This window comes from Carex rostrata, chromosome 1 (assembly GCF_964058835.1).
Source record: "Carex rostrata chromosome 1, lpCarRost1.2, whole genome shotgun sequence".
NCBI lineage: Eukaryota > Viridiplantae > Streptophyta > Magnoliopsida > Poales > Cyperaceae > Carex > Carex rostrata.
In genome coordinates, this window is record NC_135918.1 from 884,279 (window position 1) to 906,357 (window position 22,079).

The window sequence follows — 22,079 nt, forward strand, 5'->3', positions numbered from 1 at the left end:
TGTAAATAATTGGAACCTTGGTTTTAGTATACACTAAGTTCTCCATATATTGAATCCATGGTGGGTCAAAATCAGAGCTAATAATATTTAGAGGAGGGTTCAAATGCCTCCATGTTTTTGTGCCTCCATCATGCCTCCATCTCTCTCCATCATTTTCAAAGTTCAAACAGTCGATCCGAACCGCTCAACTTAACCTCCATACTAAAATATGTTTGGAGACCAAATTTTATATTTTTAGGAACTTTTTTACTATTTTTTTATATAGGTACAAAATCAGTAAATCTGAACCATCTAAAAACAGTATTTTTGTACCTATCCAAAAAAATAGTAAAAAAATTCCTAAAAATATAAAATTTGGTCTCCAAACATATTTTAGTATGGAGGTTAGGTTGAGCGGTTCGGATCGACTGTTTGAACTTTGAAAATGATGGAGAAAGATGGAGGCATGATGGAGGCATTTGAACCCTCTAATATTTATAACCCTAATTGTCTACTTTACAATCAATTCACAAGCGCATGAATCTATCGTATAGTATAGATCGGGGTGTCGATCCATAAACATTATGTATTAAGATATCTAATTGCAAAATCAAGTCTAGGTTAATGGTCTTTTTAGATTTGGTTTGGTTGTTTGCTTGATTGATTGAGTTGTGTTGTGTTGTAATGTTCAGTTACAACAAATTGAAGGTTGCTTGATTAGTAGATAAGAGATGGGGCTTCTAGGGATCAGACATTCTATCATTCAAATAAGTTTAATCTAATTATGGCTAAGTGTACAATCGCATGCGGTTCTGTCACCATCCCCATGCTACTGCGTAAACCTGCAAAAGTAAAGTCAGTCAATCGCATGCGGTTCTGTCACCATTCGCATGCTACTGCACAAACCGTACAATGCTGGTTTTCACTTCCAGTTGAAGTCGCACATGGTATGGCCGGAACCGTACACGCCCAATACTGGTATCAAATGCAATATGAGGGCTGCTAATCCTGTCCTAGTGTTAATCACTATTACGTTACAACACCCTAACTGAGTAGGACTAGTAAGGGGATGGTACCCTAGCATCAGCCTAAACAATCGCATAAACGATATATGATAAGTCTCAATTATAAATACCAGAAGGTTTTAAGTGTTGGGTTGTTGTGCTACCCTTTGATTAGCCTTAAACTGAGGAAAGATCGTAAAATAAAAGTTTTTACATCTAACTCAAGCCGAGAATTAAAAGAGGTATATCGGAAAGACCACTGAAAGTTCCTTCTCCAGTCTTTCCTTGACAAAACCTTTTTAATCCTTTAAAGATCTACTCCTTGATTGATTTCTAAAAATTAAATATATTTAACAATTAAATAAATTAATATAACATTTATACCTCGTTTTCAAATTCCAATTGGAATGAAGACCGACTCGTCTCGGAGCACCAGACGTCTAATGCCTTTATAGGTTATCCACCAGGACTAACCAGAGAGCAGTTTACTTCTTTTGCCAGAAATACTATAAACTACAGTATTATGCAAAAATACTATTCATGGAAAACGTAAAAGCACTATTCATGATTCGCTAGATATACTGATTCACAAATATACAAAAACAGAAATACCGTGATTTGTAAAAACACTATTCATGGATCTCGTAAAAATACTATTCAACAACCCGCAAGATTATACATGGATTACATATAACTTTCTTTTCTAACCGAAATACTATTTGGGAGAGAAAACGAGAAAGAGAGAAAATAGATTATCGAATCGATCAGACACGATATCAAGTGAATTGGTAACTTTCTCTCTCACACCCCATGGATATTTCTAACCCTATAGGATTGGCTAGGAATAGTAAGGAGGTTTCAAAGAAAATTACCAAAATGCCCTTGGCTCATTATGTATTGAATTGTTTTGGGCTTTGACTTTGGGCTTTTAAATCTAATTAAGACTTAATTTCTAATGGGCTTTAGGCCCAAAATATTAATCCATATTAATATTTAAAATCCATTTCATATCCATATAATTATTCTTAATAATTATATTTCTTGAGGTTGTTGTTTCGGTAATTTTTATACAACGTGTCGTGCACGCTTATAAATGAACCATTATTCTGAACCCTATTTGTCGTTAGTGCGGTAGTTTCCAGTGCGTGTCTCCCAAATAATTTTTTAAGGGTGGCATTACTCATCATAGAACGAATCGTGTCCAACAGGGTTCAATTCCTTCTTTCAGAAACACTGTTCCATTGCGGTGTCCCTGGAGGTATGAGTTGTAAGACTATCCCACATTCCTTTAAATACGTCGTAAACTCATAACTCAAGTACTCGCCTCCACGGTCCGATCGTAAGGCCTTAATACTTTTGTTCAGTTGATTTTCTACTTCAGTCTTGAATTCCTTGAATTTCTCAAAGGATTTAGACTTCTGTCTCATTAGGTAGACATAACTATATCTACTGTAATCATCAGTAAAGATGATAAAAATTCAGTCAAACATAAATAGAAGATTGCATAATTCAACAATATCCTCCTTTAGACGATTTGCAAAACATACACATAAGTAAGTGCATAAACCAATTTAACCTCATTATGATTTTTCCAATATTATATATGTGTTTATGTCCCTTGATCGTTCCCCCCTTTTTGAAATCGACAAAAGGGTGGAGAACAAATCAATTAATAGAGTGCTCTTCTTTACTCATTGCACTCCTCCTCAATATATTAACCAATTGTAATTCAGAATCTATAACATGTAAATAAGGGTTCTAATTTTAACACAATTTTTCAGAATGGATCCAAAAACCAATATGGATCCATTAAGCAAGTTAACTGGTATTAAATGGTTCATTGGGTATGCATGTAACTATGGACATGCATGAAAGATTCACATTTGTGAAAACCTATGATTGCATAAATCTAAACAATTTTAAAATTCATGTAAATTATGAGTTTGTCTGATTTGGGGTGAGATGTTGTTGGATAATCACTTGTCATGGGTTATTATGTTTGTATTGATAAGATTTGATACAATTTTGGTTTTGGGCCCTACAAGTCCCTAAATATTTTGATAATCTTATCACTGGTCCCGTAATATATCTTAAGCATAACAGTATTCAGAACTTGCTTATAACATGCATAAAGTATTGAATTTAAGTATTAGGTACAGTTACTATACTTAATTTTGGTTTTTACTCCTGAGGTGAAACTATATCACATCTCAGTTATGAGTGGGCATGTTTGGATTATTGCAGTTGAAATTGACTCGAACTAATTTAAGTTAGTAAACCTGGACCATTTTGGTTATAAACCCATAAGTTGAGATAAATAGCACCAACTAGTTTGATATTTCAGTTAATGTATTTGGTGTAAACCTGTTTATCTGAATTTCTATGTATCTTTCAGACAAGTGTTTATCTAACTATATGTATCATGTTATTACCCCAATTACTTTATATATTTGATGTAAACTCATCTTAATCCAGCTTGTTGTTTAGTTTTCTCCTAATTCATTCATATCACCTAGAGTACGCACTCAGTCAACCTCACGTGACACATTGAATTAGATCGTTTGTATGAATTAATAATTTTAAAACTTAAACATCGTTTCAAGATGCCAACATCCATAAATCCAACAAGATACACTTGTCTTTTCAAAACCAACTAGATACTGAGTACTTATGGAAGTATATGTAGTGTTTCCGACTTCAAAACTGAGCAACATATATATCCTAGGAAAGTCTATTATATTAAAACTAGTACAACCACTCAAATCAAGATACTTTTGAGAACTGAATTGCTATAGTCCCATCTTCTTCATGCTACTTCAATGCTCTTGTCCCACCATACTAGTACTCTTCTAACATGAAGAACATGTCCATTCGTTCAGGATTGGATCATCCACAAATGAGGCTCCTGGCTTTGCACACTAGTAATGAGCTGTTGCATTGCACTTCACACATTTGATATATAGTGATGGATGATCGCATTCTAGACACAGATAATAGGGGCTCTAGTTTGGGATATGCCTTTCAAGAGGAATAGTTTGAAGTCGTGAGACAAGACTCGAGGAGCGATTCAAATTAATTTGAAGTTGTGAGACAAGACTCAAGGATTCAAAAGGGAAGAGGATCGTAGACCTAGCATTCGATCTCCTTTTTTTCTCGATTAAACCTTCGTGTGTGAAGTTTGAGGTTTCCTATTTTGGAAACTGGTGAGGCGATTAATTAAGGGAGAGGTATGTGTTATAACACTCTACTAGATCATGCGTGTGACACAATCCATAAACTGCGTGGATTTTATTGCATGTTATATCGTAGGATTGTTTCTAGATGCTAGAAAATTTTAAAATTGTACCTGCTAGCCTAGAGCATTACCCAATAGTGGAGACTATACTCAAGTTTATACTCCAACTCCAAATCTCCACATCTTTTTGTTTTATGTCTTTCATTATTAATCTTGGCCTCATACTTCAAATCCTTCTTACTAACTAAAAGCCTAGCTAACTGATCGAGTCTAGAAAGAAAAATGGAACCAAGTTAAAAAAATTAGTGGTTCTCACGGCGGTGCCAAAATCCTAAAGAGACATCAGTATTATATATGAAACCCTTAGAGAGAAGTGAAGAGGGAACTAGAGAGACCATTTGAGGATTAAGAGTTTAAAGAAGGAGAAGAGACTGAGGAGTTAAGAGTTCTTTGATTGGACGTGGAGCAGTGGAGTTATTGAGAATTTTTAAAAGATATGATAAAATTTGAAGAGGCGCCAAAAAATTATAAACCCTAACTATTAATCTACATGGTTCAAATAAAACAATCATGTATAGTGTAATTTAAACAGACACAGGTCATTCCAAAACCATATATACTTTACAAAAATAGGCGCGAAAAAATGAAAACCCTAATTCGAAGGGGTTCATACAATGTCGTTTCTATAGAACCGTGAATATATAAATTTCTTTTGATTTTTTTTAAAATTCATGTTGCTACTCAGTAAAGAATCATAAAATGAACTTCATACTAAAGGACCTCGCTACTACTTCTAATTTCATCAAGATTCTGAAGGTTATTCACAACTTTTCCTGAAGGTTATTCACAACTTTTCTCAATCGAGGAACCTCCCCATAGATGTAATTTATCTCACATCTATGGAAAGGTTCCTCTGCTAATAAAAGATATGATTTAACCTTCATATTCTGATGATCAAAAATACAGTTTCTAGTTATTGAATATTTATTTCACTCTTCTCCGTTTGATCAGGCTCATCATAGTTCCTCTAAATGCACACGAGAGAAAAATAATGAAGATGATAGATCAACACCGATCAAGAGGGAAGAAAAGGGAAATGGAGAGAAAATGAAGAGAAAATTAAGGGAGGGGCTTAACTTAAATGTAGCAAGTGTGTGTGAATATGCGGTTGATGGATTATGGTTAAGAGACGCGAATGAATCGTACACGGTTTGAACTAAAGAAACAGTGTTTGGAAATTGAGCAAAAGAATGCACGGTCTTTTAATAAAAGACAGTGTATGAAGTGGAACAATTGTACACAGTTCATTATTAATGAATCGTGTACAAATAAACACCACTAATGGACATGGTTCAAAACTTTCAGACTGTGTGTGTATGTTGGAGGTTTTTTTCGCGCGAGCAGATCCTCCCATTACACAGTGGTAATGAGCAATTTTTTTGCATTTGTGTATGATATGTCGTGTATGGTTGTGTTTTTTGTACTAGTGTTTGTATGATATGTCATGTATCGGAACTCATTATTTTTTGTACCATCCAAAAAGAGTAATTTTGTACTTATTTAAAAAGTAGTAAAATAATTTTTAAAAATATAAAATTTGGTCTCCAAATACATTTTAATATAGAGATTATGCTCATTGGTTCGAATTAACTGTTTAGACTTAAAAAATAAAAATAGATGATATGAGACACAATGAACCATGAGAGACATGATGTATTTGAAACTTTCTTGAATGATATATCAAATGATTAAATAGATTAAATGATATTTATCAAATTTAGGGAATTCGGATTTCCCCGTAATAGTTTCAATGTGGATGCCACGAGTTCTTGCACCTAATTTTCGCATATCTTTGCTGTTGCCTGTTGGTTTTTATTTTTGAGTATTTAACGATTGTGGGGTCCACATGTTTAATTATGAAATGCCTCAGCGTGTAAAAGTCTCTCCAATTACTGGGAAGATATTATTAAACAGGATTTATGTGGTCGAAGCTCAAGAGCAAATAAATATCTTAGCTAGCTTCAAAATAGTCGCCAAGGAATTGCGTCTGTACCATGCTCTCTTCAAAAGAATATGGATCACATATATAAGAGCATCAAGCTCATGCTACCCATTTCTTTCCAGTGTAGAGGGCCCCTGCTAGGTTAAGATTCCCTCCGCCAATACCCATCTCTAAATTCCAAGCCTATAAAATTAATAGAAGGAAGAAAAAAAAAAACTTTAACTTAGGATTCTCTGGGGCCATCTAGATACGCCCTAACGTGAGAGATGCTACTGTTGGAGCCGACAAAAACTATTGCCGTCACTACCATATGTGTTGAATATAAGAATTGAAGTGTTGAAGTCATGTACCTGAATTAATGTCTATTTTAAATGTAAGACACAGATTTGGTTCTTCCAAATAGCGAGGTTTAAAGAGTCTTATTTAGTTTAGTTTTTTCCAAAGTCTCTCACACAATTATCTCATGGGATAACAACAATGAGTATACGACATCTTGTATTCTTGGAGGGACCAAATATATATATGAGCTTAGAAAATTTTAGTTGTCTTATTTGATAATTATTCAATTCAGTTCATTATTAAATTGAATATTATCTATTAAATCCTACACATTAAAGGTCTGAAACATATATAACGCTTTAAAACTAAAATATATAAGTGCTCTGTAGGCAATTGGAAAAACAATTTCAAAACCCTAGAGCACCACTTTTCTTTATGTCCCTCCTACTCCTAGATCTCACCCTAACACAATAAAACTCTCTCGCTCTCTCAACTCCACCTTCTTGAGCAGAGTGAAGAATGAGGGAGAGGAAAGGAAGCCAAGTCGAGCTAAGCTAAGAGTTAGAAATCGTCGCATCTCAGAGCATAGAGTATCTACTTCCATCTCGATCGAAGCACAACAACTATCAAACAAGAGTAGATCTGGTCATGGAGAGAGATGGAAATAAGAATATATAAGATAATACGGTGATTAAGAGTATAGGAAAGTAGGATTAGAAGAACATGGTGGTTAAGAGGATTTCATGATAATAAATGAGTAGATCTAGGAATTATGTTCATTTGACTTGTAATAATTATGTTTTTTTAGGCATCAAGCAACTAACTTTAAAAAAAACACTAAAATATATTATAAATTGTAATAATTATTTTTAATTAAACATAAAATTGATAGTATAAATAAATAATTATTTTATATAGAAATTCAATATTAAATTAATGATTCGACCGTTACTGGTGAGGTTGGCTAGTATAATATCAGTGTCATTTAAGCTTATATAACACCAACTCCAATACACAAAGATGTCCATGCATTGCAATGTATGATAGCCTTACTATATATATATATATATATATATTAAAAAAAGTTACCGTTGGATCAGCGATTTTCAAAGTGGCTTAATAAATAGTATAAAAATTCCAAAAAATGTAAAATTTGGTCTCCAAGCACATATTAATATGGAGAACGAGATGAACGGTTTGGATCGGTCATTTGGACTTTGAATCCAGTGATTTATAGTTCAATATACAAAAATGCCTATGCATTGCAATGTATGGTAGCCTTACTCTATATATATTATGGAGAACGAGATGAATAGTTTGGATTATGATTTTTTACTAAGTTTTGAACGAACAATTTCTACCCGTGATAACAACCTTATAAAATAGCTAAGGGTCCGCGACATGTGTAGGCATAACAAATTACACGTCAAATTAATAAGTTAGAATATTCTATTAAATCCTACAAAATAATTCCTAGACTTACATTAATTACATAGTAAGTAGTTTTGCACTGAATACTTCCTAAAACTTGAAATAAATCCTAATGCAATATTAAATCCTACAAAATAATTTGGGTATACTATGCGTATACTGTACAAGATATATCCACTACTTGCATACTATATACTGGTTCATAAACTACAAAATCACTCGCTATAACAGAGTAACTGTTACAGCTTAATGAAATACTCTTTAGTCATACAACATAATTTTGCTAAATTTCGTCATAAATAATAATATACGTACCAAAATAAAACTTTTCTTCTACCATATGTAGTTTGTAAATCCGACAACCGTGAAAAACAAACTCCTACTCAATAGTTTTGGATTGCACTATAGCTAGATGCTCAGAACATATATAGCAGACAGCAAAAGAGTCGGAGTTTTAGTTAAATGCAATAAGTTCAACTATACATGTAAAAAATACTAAACACGTGCGGTGCTTTTCATGTTATATAAAAAGGCATCTAATAAAACCCTATACTTAAAAAATATAAGCGGAGTTATTGCTATACTGGACTCTATTTACAAATTGGTTACAACTGAAAAACAAGATTCGCAATTCCAATAAGAGTGAGACAATATTGGTGATACTGATATGCATACTACATATTGACCTATATTTATTTTCAAAGTTCAGACAGTTAAATATGATCATCATATACAAATATATTTGGAAATCAAAATTTTATATTTTTTTTTCAAACTTTTTACAAGTTTCATATATCTGCATGATTAATTTCGCTCTTTATATATAAGGCAACAGTTTCTAAATTAGATTTTTCAGGTTGAAGTGTTGGCTAATTTATTAACACACTATAAAACAAATAGTTATAATTTTGGTGCCTTTAAATCTATCGTTACAGGGTGACAGTGTGGATGTGCATTTTCAAAAATAATATAATTTTACTATGTTTCTTCTCTGAAAAAATGTTAAAATATGTTTGAATATTTGGTCTCTTAGGTACAACATCTTGAATTAAGTTTCATTCAAGTCTGTACTATGGATGTGCATTTTTATTTGGGTAACAGATATGTTTAAAATATATATATATATATATATATATATAGAGTTAGGCTGGGGTGCTATGGATAGCATAGAGGCCTCTATGCTACGGCTCAATATTCGAGTTTTCAAAATCCAAACGGTCGATCCGAACCGTTCATCTTATTCTCCATATTAATATCTGCTTGGAGACCAAATTTTATATTTTTCTGAATTTTTTTACTATTTATTAAGTATTTTACAAAATTGTTGATCCAACGGTGGCTGCACAAAACAGTAAAACCGTTGGATTAGCGATTTTCAAAGTGGCTTAATAAATAGTAAAAAAATTCAGAAAATTATAAAATTTGGTTTCCAAGCAGATATTAATATGGAGAATAAGATGAACGGTTCGGATCGACCGTTTGGATTTTGAAAACTCGAATATTGAGCCGTAGCATAGAGGCCTCTATGCTATCCATAGCACCCCAGCCTAACTCATATATATATATATATATATAGAGAGAGAGAGAGAGAGAGATGGACTTGGGTGAGACGCGGAGCACCACGCGTTTGTACTTCACGCCATATTTTCATTTTGAAAGTCCAAACAACCAATCCGAACCGTTAGATGTGATCTCCATATTGAAATGTGCTTGGAGACCAAATTTTACATTTTTTGAAATTTTTTTACTATTTATTAAGCCACTTTGAAAATCTGAAAATCCGGTTGAACAATAAAAAAACAGTAAAAATTTCTGGACCACCGGATCAGCGATTTTCAAAGTGACTTAATAAATAGTAAAAAAATTTCAAAAAATGTAAAATTTGGTCTCCAAGCACATTTCAATATGGAGATCGTGTTGAGCAGTTCGGATCGGTTGTTTGAATTTTCAAAATGGCTAAAATGTACCATGGAGCACTAAACACGTATACTCCGCGTCTCACCCAAGTCCATCTCTCTCTCTCTCTCTCTCTCTCTATATATATATATATAGGACTTGGCTACGGTGCTATGGGTAGCTAAGAGGCCTCCCGTGCTACGGCTCAATATTCGACTTTTCAAAATTCTAACGGTCGATCCGAACCGTTCATCTTGTTCTCCATATTAATATGTGCTTGGAGACCAAATTTTACATTTTTTGGAAAATTTTTACTATTTTTTTAGATTTATTGAATATCGCTGTTTTTTATGGTCCAGATTTGTCTGAAAAACAACGATTTTCAATAAATCAAATAAAATAGTAAAAAATTTCCAAAAAATGTAAAATTTGGTCTCCAAGCACATATTAATATGGAGAACAAGATGAACGGTTCGGATCGACCGTTAGAATTTTGAAAAGTCGAATATTGAGCCGTAGCACGGGAGGCCTCTTAGCTACCCATAGCACCGTAGCCAAGTCCTATATATATATATATATATATAGGATTTGGCTAATATGCTATGGGTAGCTAAGAGGCCTCCCGTGCTACGGCTCAATATTCGACTTTTCAAAATTCTAACGGTCGATCCGAACCGTTCATCTTGTTCTCCATATTAATATGTGTTTGGAGACCAAATTTTACATTTTTTGGAAATTTTTTACTATTTTTTTAGATTTATTGAATATCGCTGTTTTTTATGGTCCAGATTTGTCTGAAAAACAGCGATTTTCAATAAATCTAAAAAAATAGTAAACAATTTCCAAAAAATGTAAAATTTGGTCTCCAAGCACATATTAATATGGAGAAAAAGATGAACGGTTCGGATCGACCGTTAGGATTTTGAAAAGTCGAATATTGAGCCGTAGCACGGGAGGCCTCTTAGCTACCCATAGCACCATAGCCTTGTCCTATATATATATATATATATATATATATATATATATATTTCTTGAGAAGATGAGAATTAATTTGAAGTTTGTATTGGGTTCACCAAGAAGGAAAAGATAGGAAGTGGACTTGATATTGATATATATATAGAGAGAGAGTAACGCTATCATGTTTTGCAAATTAAAGTGGGTGTTTTAATTTGCACTCATATTTTTAGTTTCAAAGTTCAAAACGTCGATCTGAACCGTTCAAGTTGATATCCATATTAAATTGTGCTTGGAGATCAAATTTTATTATTTTTTTAGAATTTTGGAAATTAGTGTTTTTGATGGTCAGTTGCTAATCATCATTAATTGATCACCTTAAGAAAATGATCATGAATCTGCATTTTATTTTATGAAAAGAAATGATGGATCTGCATTAACAATTATGTTAAGCACTCTCTCTCTCTAAAAGTACGTCTAACTGTGGTGGTTGGTTGGTTGGGTCATTCTACCTCTTGCTTTATCACTCAACCAATCATCCACAAAATGAATAACTCTGTACTTAACAAAGATTAATTTGTAACAAAAAAAATAAAAATAAAAGATCACTGGATTTGAGTGTAATAAACAAATAAATGGGGACAAAAAGAGGGAATGCCACCAAGCAAAGAAAGAATTATATGTTTATTATTTGGGTGCAGAGATAAAAAGAAAAATATTTAAACAAGTTCCAGCAATAGAAAAAGCAGCACCACCAGCAGCAGCTCTGGGTATATCTTTCTATTTCTTTCCATATCTTTCTACTTCATTTTTTCCCTGCCGCATACACATGTTTTAGGGGAGTGCTATTTTGAGCTAAACTTTTATAATATTAAGCGGTGAGAGAAATTTTTCTCACCAAATACCTATTGTATCCTTCTATTCTCTCTCTTCATTATCTATCTTAATTAATTCAAAGTTAACAAAGAAAATAATTAATAAAACAAATAACTTTCCACCGAAAAACAAATATGTTGTGATCCCTCATCTCTCTCCTTCTCCAATAAGATATATAATTCAGCCCCCAATAAAACCAAGCTTTTGTTCAAATTTTCTAGAAACTCATAGTAAATATATATATATGCTAATCACTTTACGCACTAACAGTGACAAAATTATCTCATTTATATTAGAAACTAATGCAAAGTACAAAGAGAAGGGGAATTGAATGGTAATCCTCATTGTATTTCATATATCGTCAGTTTACATCATAATTTATAGATGATTAGAGAGATGTAATAGCTGCAACTAATTTGCCTAACAACTATCTGTTACAACTGATTTATAACTAACTATCATCTTGAGTCTTTGGCTTTGCTTCTTGCCAGCATCCTCTGAATTTAAATTCCAGCATGTGAGGCTTTATAGAACAAAAGCTTTATTTACTATGAGTTTCTAGAAAATTTGAACAAAAGTTTTGTTTAATTTGAAACTGAATTATATATCTTATTGGGTCTGTAAATAACTTTTTTTCTGGCTTAATATATATGTTGGATTCTAGCCAACCTTCATAAATATATATATATATATATATATATATATATAGGAATATGCTAGCATGCTATGCATAGCATAGAGCCCCTCCATGCAACGCCTAGGATTTCGACTTTTCAAAATCTTAACGGTCGATCCGAACTTCATCTTGTTCTCCATATTAATATGTGTTTGGGGACCAAATTTTACATTTTTTGGAATTTTTTTACTATTTCTTTAGATTTATTGAAAATCGCTGTTTTTTTATGGTCCAGATTTGCTAAAAACAGCGATTTTCAATAAATCTAAAGAAATAGTAAACAAATTCCAAAAAATGTAAAATTTGGTCCCCAAGCACATTTTAATATATATTAAAGATCTAACGGTTTGGATCGGCTATTTGGACTTCGAAACTAGAGATATGAGCGCGAATTAAAACAATCTGTTTAATTCGTGTAGCGTAGCCTTACTCATATATATATATATATATATATATATATATATATATATATATATATGAGGAGGGATCAAGTTACAATATTTTTTGAGTTACAACAAGTTACAACAAGCATTATTTACATTTTCAAAGTTCAAATCGTCGATCCAAACCGTTAGATGTGATCTCTACAATAAAATGTGCTTGCAGACCAAATTTTACATTTTTTGAAATTTTTTTACTATTTATTAAGGTGGGTACAAAAACTAGTCAAATTCATACCATTGAATTTTGTACCCATTTTAATAAATAGTAAAAAAATTCCAAAAAATGTAAAATTTGGTCTCCAAGCACATTTTATTGTAGAGATCACATCTAACGGTTTGGATCGACGATTTGAACTTTGAAAATGTAAATAATGCTTGTTGTAACTTGTTGTAACTCAAAAAATGTTGTAACTTGATCCCTCATCTATATATATAGAGAGAGAGAGAGTAAAGCTAGGGTGTGATGTGTTCACCAAGAGAGTTTGGTGAGCACAACTCCAAAAGTATATCGGATCAACGTCAAATACCGAATCCAAACCGTTGAAATCCATGTACTTCATGAGTGATGCATATACATGCAAAATTTTAAAAGTTTCGAGTTTATTTGCTACAAGGTCAAGCGGTCAAAGAAATAATAAAAATTGAATATATAAAATAACTTATAAATTAACTTATAAAATGTTCATTTCTTTGACCGCTTGACCGTGTAGCAAATACACTCGAAACTTTCAAAATTTTGCATGTATATGCATCACTCATGAAGTACATGGATTTCAACGGTTTGGATTCGACGTATGGAGTCGATCTGATGAACTTTTGGAGTTGTGCTCACCAAACCCTCTTGGTGAGCACATCACACCCTAGCCTTACTCTATATATATATATATATATTGGGGAAGGAGAGAGATGAGGGATCGAAATAGATTTGTTTTTCTTTGAGAAGTTATTTTCTTTATTAATTGTTTTCTTTGTTAACTTTGAATTAATTGAGATAGATAATAATGAAAGAGAATAGAAGGGTACAATGGATATTTAGTAAAAAAAAAAATTCTCTCACCACTCAATATTGTAAAAGCTTAACTCAAATTAGCACTACCCATGTTTTAATGCAGGAATCTCATCTTCTCCATTTCATTCACCAATTGCGCATCTTGTTCTGTCGACATAATTAGATATACGCAAAGCATAAAACCATTACGCTTCACGGTATAATCCAGATATTAATTATATATATTTCGCTGCCAACTATTGGCAGGTTAAATTACCAGACTAATTTTGAGTACATGAACTCAATCATAGCAAGTCCGTGAAAATTATAAATTTTAAGTGATATCATGTCAACAATATATATATATATATATATATATATATATATATATATACTTTGTTAGAAGTTTCAAAATACATAATTTAATCTTGCAAAATATAATATATTTTTTTGCATCTATCATAATCTTACCAAATGCCTACGGAGCCGTTCGGCAACAAATGATTAAGCCTCCTTAAGGTTTAATCCGCTTCCTTTAGCCGCTTAATTCTACCGAACATTGGTTCCTTAGTGCGGAATAAGAACACATTATTTAGCTTCATTTTGCTCGGATCTTAATTCTCTGCCCGGACTTTAAGGCACCCACACCCCTTCCTTTAGCTTCCTTAGCTTTTACCCACATATTAAGACAACCGAATATCAATTCCTTGACGCTCCTTAAGCTCTTAATCCTTCACTCTTAATCCTTTGTTAACTTGCAAAAAAAATTAATAATAATCTTACCAAATGTTTTGCATAATTATACAAACAATCATAAAATTAAAAATCAATTTAGTCTGCTCGCGGGTACAAAAACTGTGATATACTAATTATCATTAATATTTATATTGAACGTGGAAATTGTGCAATTTATTCTAATAATATGATAAATGATTATCTAAATAGTATAGATGACGTCAGCGCTATATCCTTATTAATTATAAGAGTAGGCTTCGCTCTCCAGTATTGTAAGAAATGGAGGAGTAATTTATAAGCAGAACATAAACATTTGGACGCAGACGTTACCTCGTTTCTCTGACACTTGTGTCAGCTTTTTAACAGTCTATCTCTCTCTTTCCTAATCCTCGCCTAGGAATAGTATATAGCCACACCTCTCTCTATCTATTTGACAATTGACACTGCAATGCGATCTCTTTCTCTTTCCATTGATCTAATTCCTCACCTACAAAATTATCACTAACAACAATATTGTATAGATCGAGGGTCGAGGGACCTTTCTTTCTTTCAATAAAAGGTCAGTACCTACAAACTAATCATGAGAGAGAGAAAGAAAGAGAGAGGTGTCAAATCAGAAATTACTTTAAAGTTACTTTTAATTTAACAACAATTTACTTCCAGGTTAAATTTTAAAAAACAACACACCTATTGACAATTGCACAACCAGGTCTTCCGCCTTTTTTTACTTTAATTTACGCAAATATTCTAACATTACTAAAAGCTGAGTGCAGCTTTAAGTGCTTACCGGTAACTAATTAATAATTCGGAAATAAAAGAAAAAATTGAGAGGAAAACTGAATAATATATATGCGTAGGTGTGGGGTTGAGTGGATAATTGAAGTGAATGGTGGGCATCTCTCCTTTTTTATTTCCCTTTATTTATTTTTTTCTCTTTTATTGGGTCTCTTTATTTCTTTTCCCTTACAGTTGGGCAGAGAGAGAGAGAGAGAGAGAGAGATTTAGGAATAAGACCTGACAGGAGTCAGAGATAGCTTTCTTCCATCCCCTTTCTTCCTTTCCTTTTTCCTCCCTTTTTTTTATTAAGAAGAAGTATAACTAAGTTCCTCTCACCCCTTGCTCGGTGAGAGAGAGAGAGAGAGAGAGAGAGAGGCCTAAGCATTCTTAAATCAAACCAACCCACGTGCTCATGGTTTGAATCCTCTCAGGTATTGCCAATGATTTGTAGTATATAAATATACTTAGTTAAATCACTTGATGAAGATGGCTACCTTTCTCTTTTCAACCTTCGTTTCTCTCTCTACATCTCCATCCTGCTCGTATTACTGTCCTTCTCTCTCTAGATTTTAGGGTTTGTTGGACATGGAAATTTCCATTGATCATTGGCAGATCCGACTAGCTACATCATGTAGCTCTCTTATATGGTTTTCATGAGATTTAATTAATTTACGAATTCTTCCTTAGTTTTTTTAACCCTATCTTTTCTGTCTATAACATAGCCTATGCTAAGTGTTCTTGATTCTTAGTTTGTTCAGTGATTTGTTTTAGTTCGAAAAAAAAAAAGTAAATTGAACTACTAACTTAGTTTTTTTTATTGTTTCTAATATATGTACTAATTCGTTTCATTCTCTGTGTTATTACTTTATGAGTTACATATTATTTTCTTTGAATTATAGGGGAATTTTGAAGCTAAGTCATCAAAGAAGGGTTGTTGAGCTTCTAATTTCATTCTCTAATTGGAATAATTCTATTTAGAATTATCAATCATGGCCACGTACTTCACTGGTGGCGGCACAGACATCCAAGCAGCCGATGGTTTACAGACCCTCTACCTGATGAACCCAGGCTATGTCGGGTTCGCCGACCCAAATAGCTCAGCAGCTGGCCCCACCAACATGGTTCTTCTAAACTCTATGAACTCCCTCAACCCAATAGCTTTGAGCCACGTGTCAAACCACCAACCAGCTGGCAATCAGCACATTGTCGGCATCCCTCTCCAGCCCCCGTCCCAACAAGAGACTTCCCGATCACCATCACAACATACTCAAGCACAGATACAGTACAATATGTGGGCCCAACAACAGCAGGCACTAACTCCAGCTCAGCAGGGAGGTCTGTCACTTACTCTATCTTCACGTGAGTTGTCAGTCCCTGCATCAGTCATCGCTCCAACTCAGCTCGGGACCGCATCCTCTTCATCAGGTGGCATGCATGGGTTCTTGGTCGGATCCAAGTACTTGAAAGTGGCTCAAGAACTATTAGATGAGGTGGTGAATGTTGGGAAAGGAGGGAAGATTAATGACTTGGGCAAGGGGGTTAGTTGTAATATCGGTAAAGGAGGGGGCAAAAAGGAAAATAATGAAGAGGAGGAGACAGCCGGTGGTCGGGAAGAAAAGAAGAAGGCAGCGGCGATTGAGCTCACAACGGCCGAGAGACAAGAGTTGCAAATGAAGAAGGCAAAACTTGTTAACATGCTTGATGAGGTAATCAATTATTCAATTATTAACTAATTCATTGATTAGTTAGGTAGTCGATTAAATAATAAATGTCCTTTCTGACGAAGTACTATCTTTGTTTGTATATATGATATGATATGATATGATATGATTTTGGCTCTACTCCAGGACGAGCATTATTTATTGCATCTAAAATAGGATGTTTTCTTTTCTCATACCGTATAACTTTTCTAAAAGAAATTCCTTTTTTGTTAGAGGGGGCATTTTTTTCAGTTTTCTCAATTGACATGAGTAAGGGTTCATCGTTTTGGTTTTGTCATGCAGATGGTAAGAGCTTGTAAGTTTTCTTAAAAAAAATATCAATGTGTATCATTGAATATTCTCTCATGAGAAAGGTGCTTAAAGCAAGATCTAAGTGCCAACATCCCTTTGATAGAGAAAAGTGTGTCTTACCCAAAAAAAATGAGCTGTGGTGTATATTGTCTTTCAAGTCATGACAAAAGACAACAACGACAGCGGTAGCATACAACTGAAATTCAATTGGCAAGACAACCAAGACATTATCATTTTTCAGGAAAATTTTTAAATAAATCCCAAAAGATCAACATAATATTTGTAATTTTTTTATAAATATTAAAACTTTGCACCAATTCTTTTATTTAAACAAGTTCCATATTCATATATGCACACTTTCTTTCTTTCTTCTTTTGTCCCTTCGTTTTCCTTTTAATGAATCCGATTCATTGACAACCCTAATCATTCACAGCCATACTTCTCTCTGTATGATCTGATGTCATAAATAGGGCTATATAGTTTATTTAAACAACAATTGTAATAATCTTATGGATAGAACAGAATGACTCGTATAATCACTTGTGTCTTTATAGGTTGAGCAGCGATACCGTCAGTACCACCACCAGATGCAAGTGGTGGTCTCATCCTTTGAAACCGTGGCAGGGCCAGGTTCGGCCCGAACATACACATCTCTGGCCCTTCAAACAATCTCAAAGCAATTCCGATGCCTGCGTGATGCCATCACGGGTCAGATCCGATCAACAAGCATGAGCCTCGGTGAGGAGGATACAAAGACAGTGGGTTCACGTCTCAGATTCATCGACCATCAGCTCCGACAGCAGCGCGCGCTTCAGCAGCTCGGGATGATCCAACACAACGCTTGGCGTCCCCAGAGGGGACTTCCCGAGCGGTCTGTCTCCATCCTTCGTGCCTGGCTTTTCGAACACTTCCTTCACCCGTAAGATTTTGCTGTTCTTACTGTTTTTTTTTTTTGGTGCACCTAAATAATAAGCAAGTGGTGGTATGGGCACTGCTGCTGCAAAAGAAAGTACTCTTTAATTGCTTACACATCTCGTCTGCTGGTTCTCACTTTCGTCATGTCTTTTGCTAAAATTAGGCAAAAGCAGGAAGCTACTATGGCCGTCCGATGCATTTCTAATTTTATCATTCAATACTGTTTCTTTTATATATATAATGAAGAATGAGAGTAATGTTGGAAACATTGCAGATCTTTTTTTTTCTTCATTAGTAATCTCAAACTCTCAATCCTACTACACTACTGGACTTAGCTAGCACACCTAACCGATGGAGTGAATTGCGCACCACTGGCATGCAGAGTCACCATTAATTGCACTTGTTGTTATATGTATTATATGTTTTATTATATTTTGGAAAGCCAACGTAAAATTTGAAACAATTATCATTCTATTTTCAAATTACTAATAGATTCAAATATTGAATTTAATTGTATGCAGATACCCAAAAGATTCTGATAAAATCATGCTTGCAAAGCAGACTGGGCTTACAAGGAGTCAGGTAATTAATTAAACAAAGCTAATTCAACTGAACGACCTCTTAATTCCAAATTTGAAACATTGTCCATATTTACTTACCAAAAGATACATAATTTTTTTTCTCTAATATAGGTATCAAATTGGTTCATTAATGCAAGAGTGAGGCTTTGGAAGCCCATGGTAGAAGAAATGTATCTGGAAGAGACCAAGGATCAAGAGAAAGACGATAATGCGGGTGAGAACTCAGGCAAAACTGATACTGACAAGGACCAGAACTCCAACTCTGCAGCACAACAAAACAGCATCGGTTCTAAATCTGAGCAACAGAACACGAGCCTGACCCAAACCAAATCAATGGATCAAATCCACTCAGATCCAATGCTCACTCAGTCAGATTCTTTCTACAGTGCCGACCAAGAACTAATGCAACAGAAGTTGAAAAAGGTGAGGTACGAGGAGTCATATCGGCCTAATAATATGGTTGCAAGTTCCATTGGAATGGAAAGTCGGCATGAAGAGGTGAACAATCGGGAGCTCCTGATGAAATTCATGGAAGAAGGAGCGCAGGTCGGGTTTGGATCGACAGGATACACTATGGCAGACTCGATGGGTAGGTTCAATTCTGACCAGTTTGCCCCAAGGTATGGTGGAAATGGCGTGTCGCTGACTCTTGGACTCCCACATTGCGAGGCAATGCCCATGTCGGGGGCTCAATCGTCTTTTCTCTCAAATGACAGCATCAGGCTTGAAATAGGCACCGAGGCAAATGAATACTGTGGTCTAGGCAATAATTCTGCACCAGTTGCACCACACCAGTCTAATGCGTACGACATGAATTTGCAAAGTACGAAGTCGTTTGCTGCCCATTTGATGAGGAACTTCGTTGCATGAGCGCCTCTTAATAATTAATATTGAGAGATTAATATAGGTTTTGTAAGTACATTGGTGGTTTGGGGTATATATGCTTAGTTAATAAGGAGCTCACTGTCATTTTGGTTTTGTAATTTTGGGTGTTCTATAGGGGTACTTTTGGAAATGAAAGGTTTAGTGTATAGAAGGATAGTTGAAGATTGATTACAGAAGCTTATACTTTGGTATAGGATGGATCAGGTAATAATTAAATTGGGTCCATAACCCTAATAATTAAGAGTGTGTAATCTAGGACCGGTTATATATATAAATAAGCTGACGCTAGCTCCTATAGGAAGTTTGTGCTCTAGTACAATATAAATTGGTGCATGTACGCAATTCTCACATATACTGCGATTGAGATACAAAATAATATCTCACGTGCTTCTCGCTTTCAGGTTTGCCTATTATATTTCTCTTTCTTCTGTTGTAGGACAATTAGTACGGTTAAATATTCCTCACACGTGTTTGTGCCTCTCGGTTTTGATTTTTTTTTTTTTCCCCTTCTATTCTTCCGATTTTTTTTTTTTTTTGGATGGTGGTGGGGGTGGGGGTGGGGGTGGAGGTAGTGGCGTAGTTATAATTTAAATTAGGGGTGGGCAGAAATCAGGTTCGGATATTTTATTTTGAACGGATTCGGATTCAAATCGTCTTCATAATTCTCTTTCCGCCTCCACCCGCCTATCAAATTGCATCTCTGTCTATCGAATCGGTTATAATTTTTAATAAATTACTAATCGATACCAAAACTACTAAACAATTACTTGTAATTTCTAAAACAATTGGTATTAATTGAGCGGAGGGAAATCTACTCTGAATTGAACCAAGATTTAAAAATACATTTCTTTCTTAATTAGATTAAACGACTTACAAACCATCTCTGAAGTCTGAACTGACAATCGCTACTCCGAATTGAATCCAGTGGTAGGCAGAATCTGTTGGATTTATTACCAACTTCGTTGGATTTAATGCCAACATTGAGCATATATGTAATCTAATTATGGATTGTTTACTGTCATATATGATTTTCAATTAAAGTGATCAAATAAGGTAATAGACAATTAATATATTCATTAGGATGTGGTCCATAAATGTGTAGAACAATTTAGGCAAAGATCAAATCATTGATCATTGATGGACTGATTTAGAAATTTGCAACTCATAAATTAGGGTTATGTTGTCCGCACAGATATCGATGCAGTCGCACAATTTGTGATGCTCTAGCACGGTTTTTGGTGCACAAGACATTATACTTTTTTCAATTTGACAGATAACCATAAAGGTTATTATATATAAGGATTGGTCTCCAAGGCACAAGGTAACTAAGAAAAGTACAGAAACTGAACATACATTTTTCTCTTAAGAAAAATACATGTGTGTCTTCTCTTCTTCTTCCACCATCAAAGAATAGAGAAGAGAAATTCATTAGGAAATATAGAGATGATTTCTCAAGGGCCACACCTTGCTGTCTTGGAAGACTTATTCGTCGACCCGACGACAAAATGCGAGAAGGACTTCTTGCCATTGAAGACTTGTCTCGTGCTCACGGAGACGGCTTGCTCTACTATGGCTTTTGTATTCCATGACAAACGACATGGAATCAGGTATTATGTTCCACACTTATGATTTATGTTTTGGATCTCTTTGGCATATGACGGTCCTTAGGTTAAGGTGGGAACTGTTTCTCCTTTCTCGGGGTGTAAGTGTTGGACCCCTATATGAGATGTAATTGTTTTATCTCTAGATAAAGCACAATTGTTTGACCATTTATGATTCCCCAACAGAATCAAATCCAGAGGTAGACAAGACTCATTGAAAAACCTAGTAAAAAATAAAAAAATAAAAAAATCCAGGGTAGCTGCCTACCCCTGCACCTCTGTGGCGGTGGAGGCAGTTTTTCTTGAAGTCTAAACGTGCATAATTAAATGTTTGCGAATTTGGGGATTTCAAATGGAACATAATTAATGACAAGAATAAGAATATAAGTGTACTAGAATAAATCATTCTGGTGTGATTGTGTGAACTGCATCATATTCTGAATATTTAACACGATCGAATTACGTGTGCAATTTTGTGTGGCAATTGAAAAGGCATATTTTTCGTTTAGATCAGATGAACCAAACTAAAGTATATATGCGTGGAGGTCAGAACTGCGCTAGAATCTCAATCTGATAGAAGATGTGCATCTCAAATTAAACCGTACGTAGTCTGACATTTACGTCGGTTATGTTGCTCTGCAGTTTTACATTGTCATTGAAAAGCAGTAAAGCCCGGATTTAACTTTAACTTAATTAGATCACACGAACCAAGTTTTGTCTACCAGCCAGAAGAGGATCTTAACTTAAGATCACGGGAGAGAGAAAAAGAGAGAGAGAGTAAAGGAAGGGGAATGAAAATAACCCCAAATG

The 22,079-nt window shown here is 34.3% G+C and overlaps 1 protein-coding gene and 1 long non-coding RNA gene across 3 annotated transcripts; both read left to right on the forward strand.

Annotated features, from left to right (window-relative positions):
• The first annotated feature begins 3,750 nt into the window (after window positions 1-3,750).
• On the forward strand, window positions 3,751-5,662 carry LOC144564835 (uncharacterized). Its single transcript, XR_013514754.1, has 2 exons — window positions 3,751-4,210; window positions 5,230-5,662. It is a non-coding gene; the product is annotated as an uncharacterized LOC144564835 (long non-coding RNA).
• A 9,744-nt stretch (window positions 5,663-15,406) lies between these two features.
• Window positions 15,407-19,963, forward strand: BLH1 (BEL1-like homeodomain 1). Of its 2 annotated transcripts, none has more exons than XM_078298684.1 (5): window positions 15,407-15,706; window positions 16,175-16,981; window positions 17,842-18,206; window positions 18,724-18,784; window positions 18,895-19,963. In XM_078298684.1, the coding sequence occupies exons 2-5, from the start codon at window positions 16,265-16,267 to the stop codon at window positions 19,651-19,653; spliced, it is 1,902 nt and encodes a 633-aa protein (XP_078154810.1). In that variant the 5' UTR covers window positions 15,407-15,706; window positions 16,175-16,264; the 3' UTR covers window positions 19,654-19,963. The 2 variants fall into 2 exon arrangements, with proteins under 2 accessions (XP_078154810.1, XP_078154811.1); XM_078298685.1 differs by having other exon boundaries at window positions 15,478-15,906.
• The last annotated feature ends 2,116 nt before the right edge of the window (window positions 19,964-22,079 follow it).

Coding starts and splice junctions, on each gene's coding strand:
- BLH1 (XM_078298684.1), top strand. CDS start 16,265: ATGGCCACGTACTTCACTGGTGGCGGCACAGACATCCAAGCAGCCGAT. Junction 16,982..17,841: donor TTGTTAACATGCTTGATGAG/GTAATCAATTAT, acceptor GTGTCTTTATAG/GTTGAGCAGCGATACCGTCA. Junction 18,207..18,723: donor TTCGAACACTTCCTTCACCC/GTAAGATTTTGC, acceptor AATTGTATGCAG/ATACCCAAAAGATTCTGATA.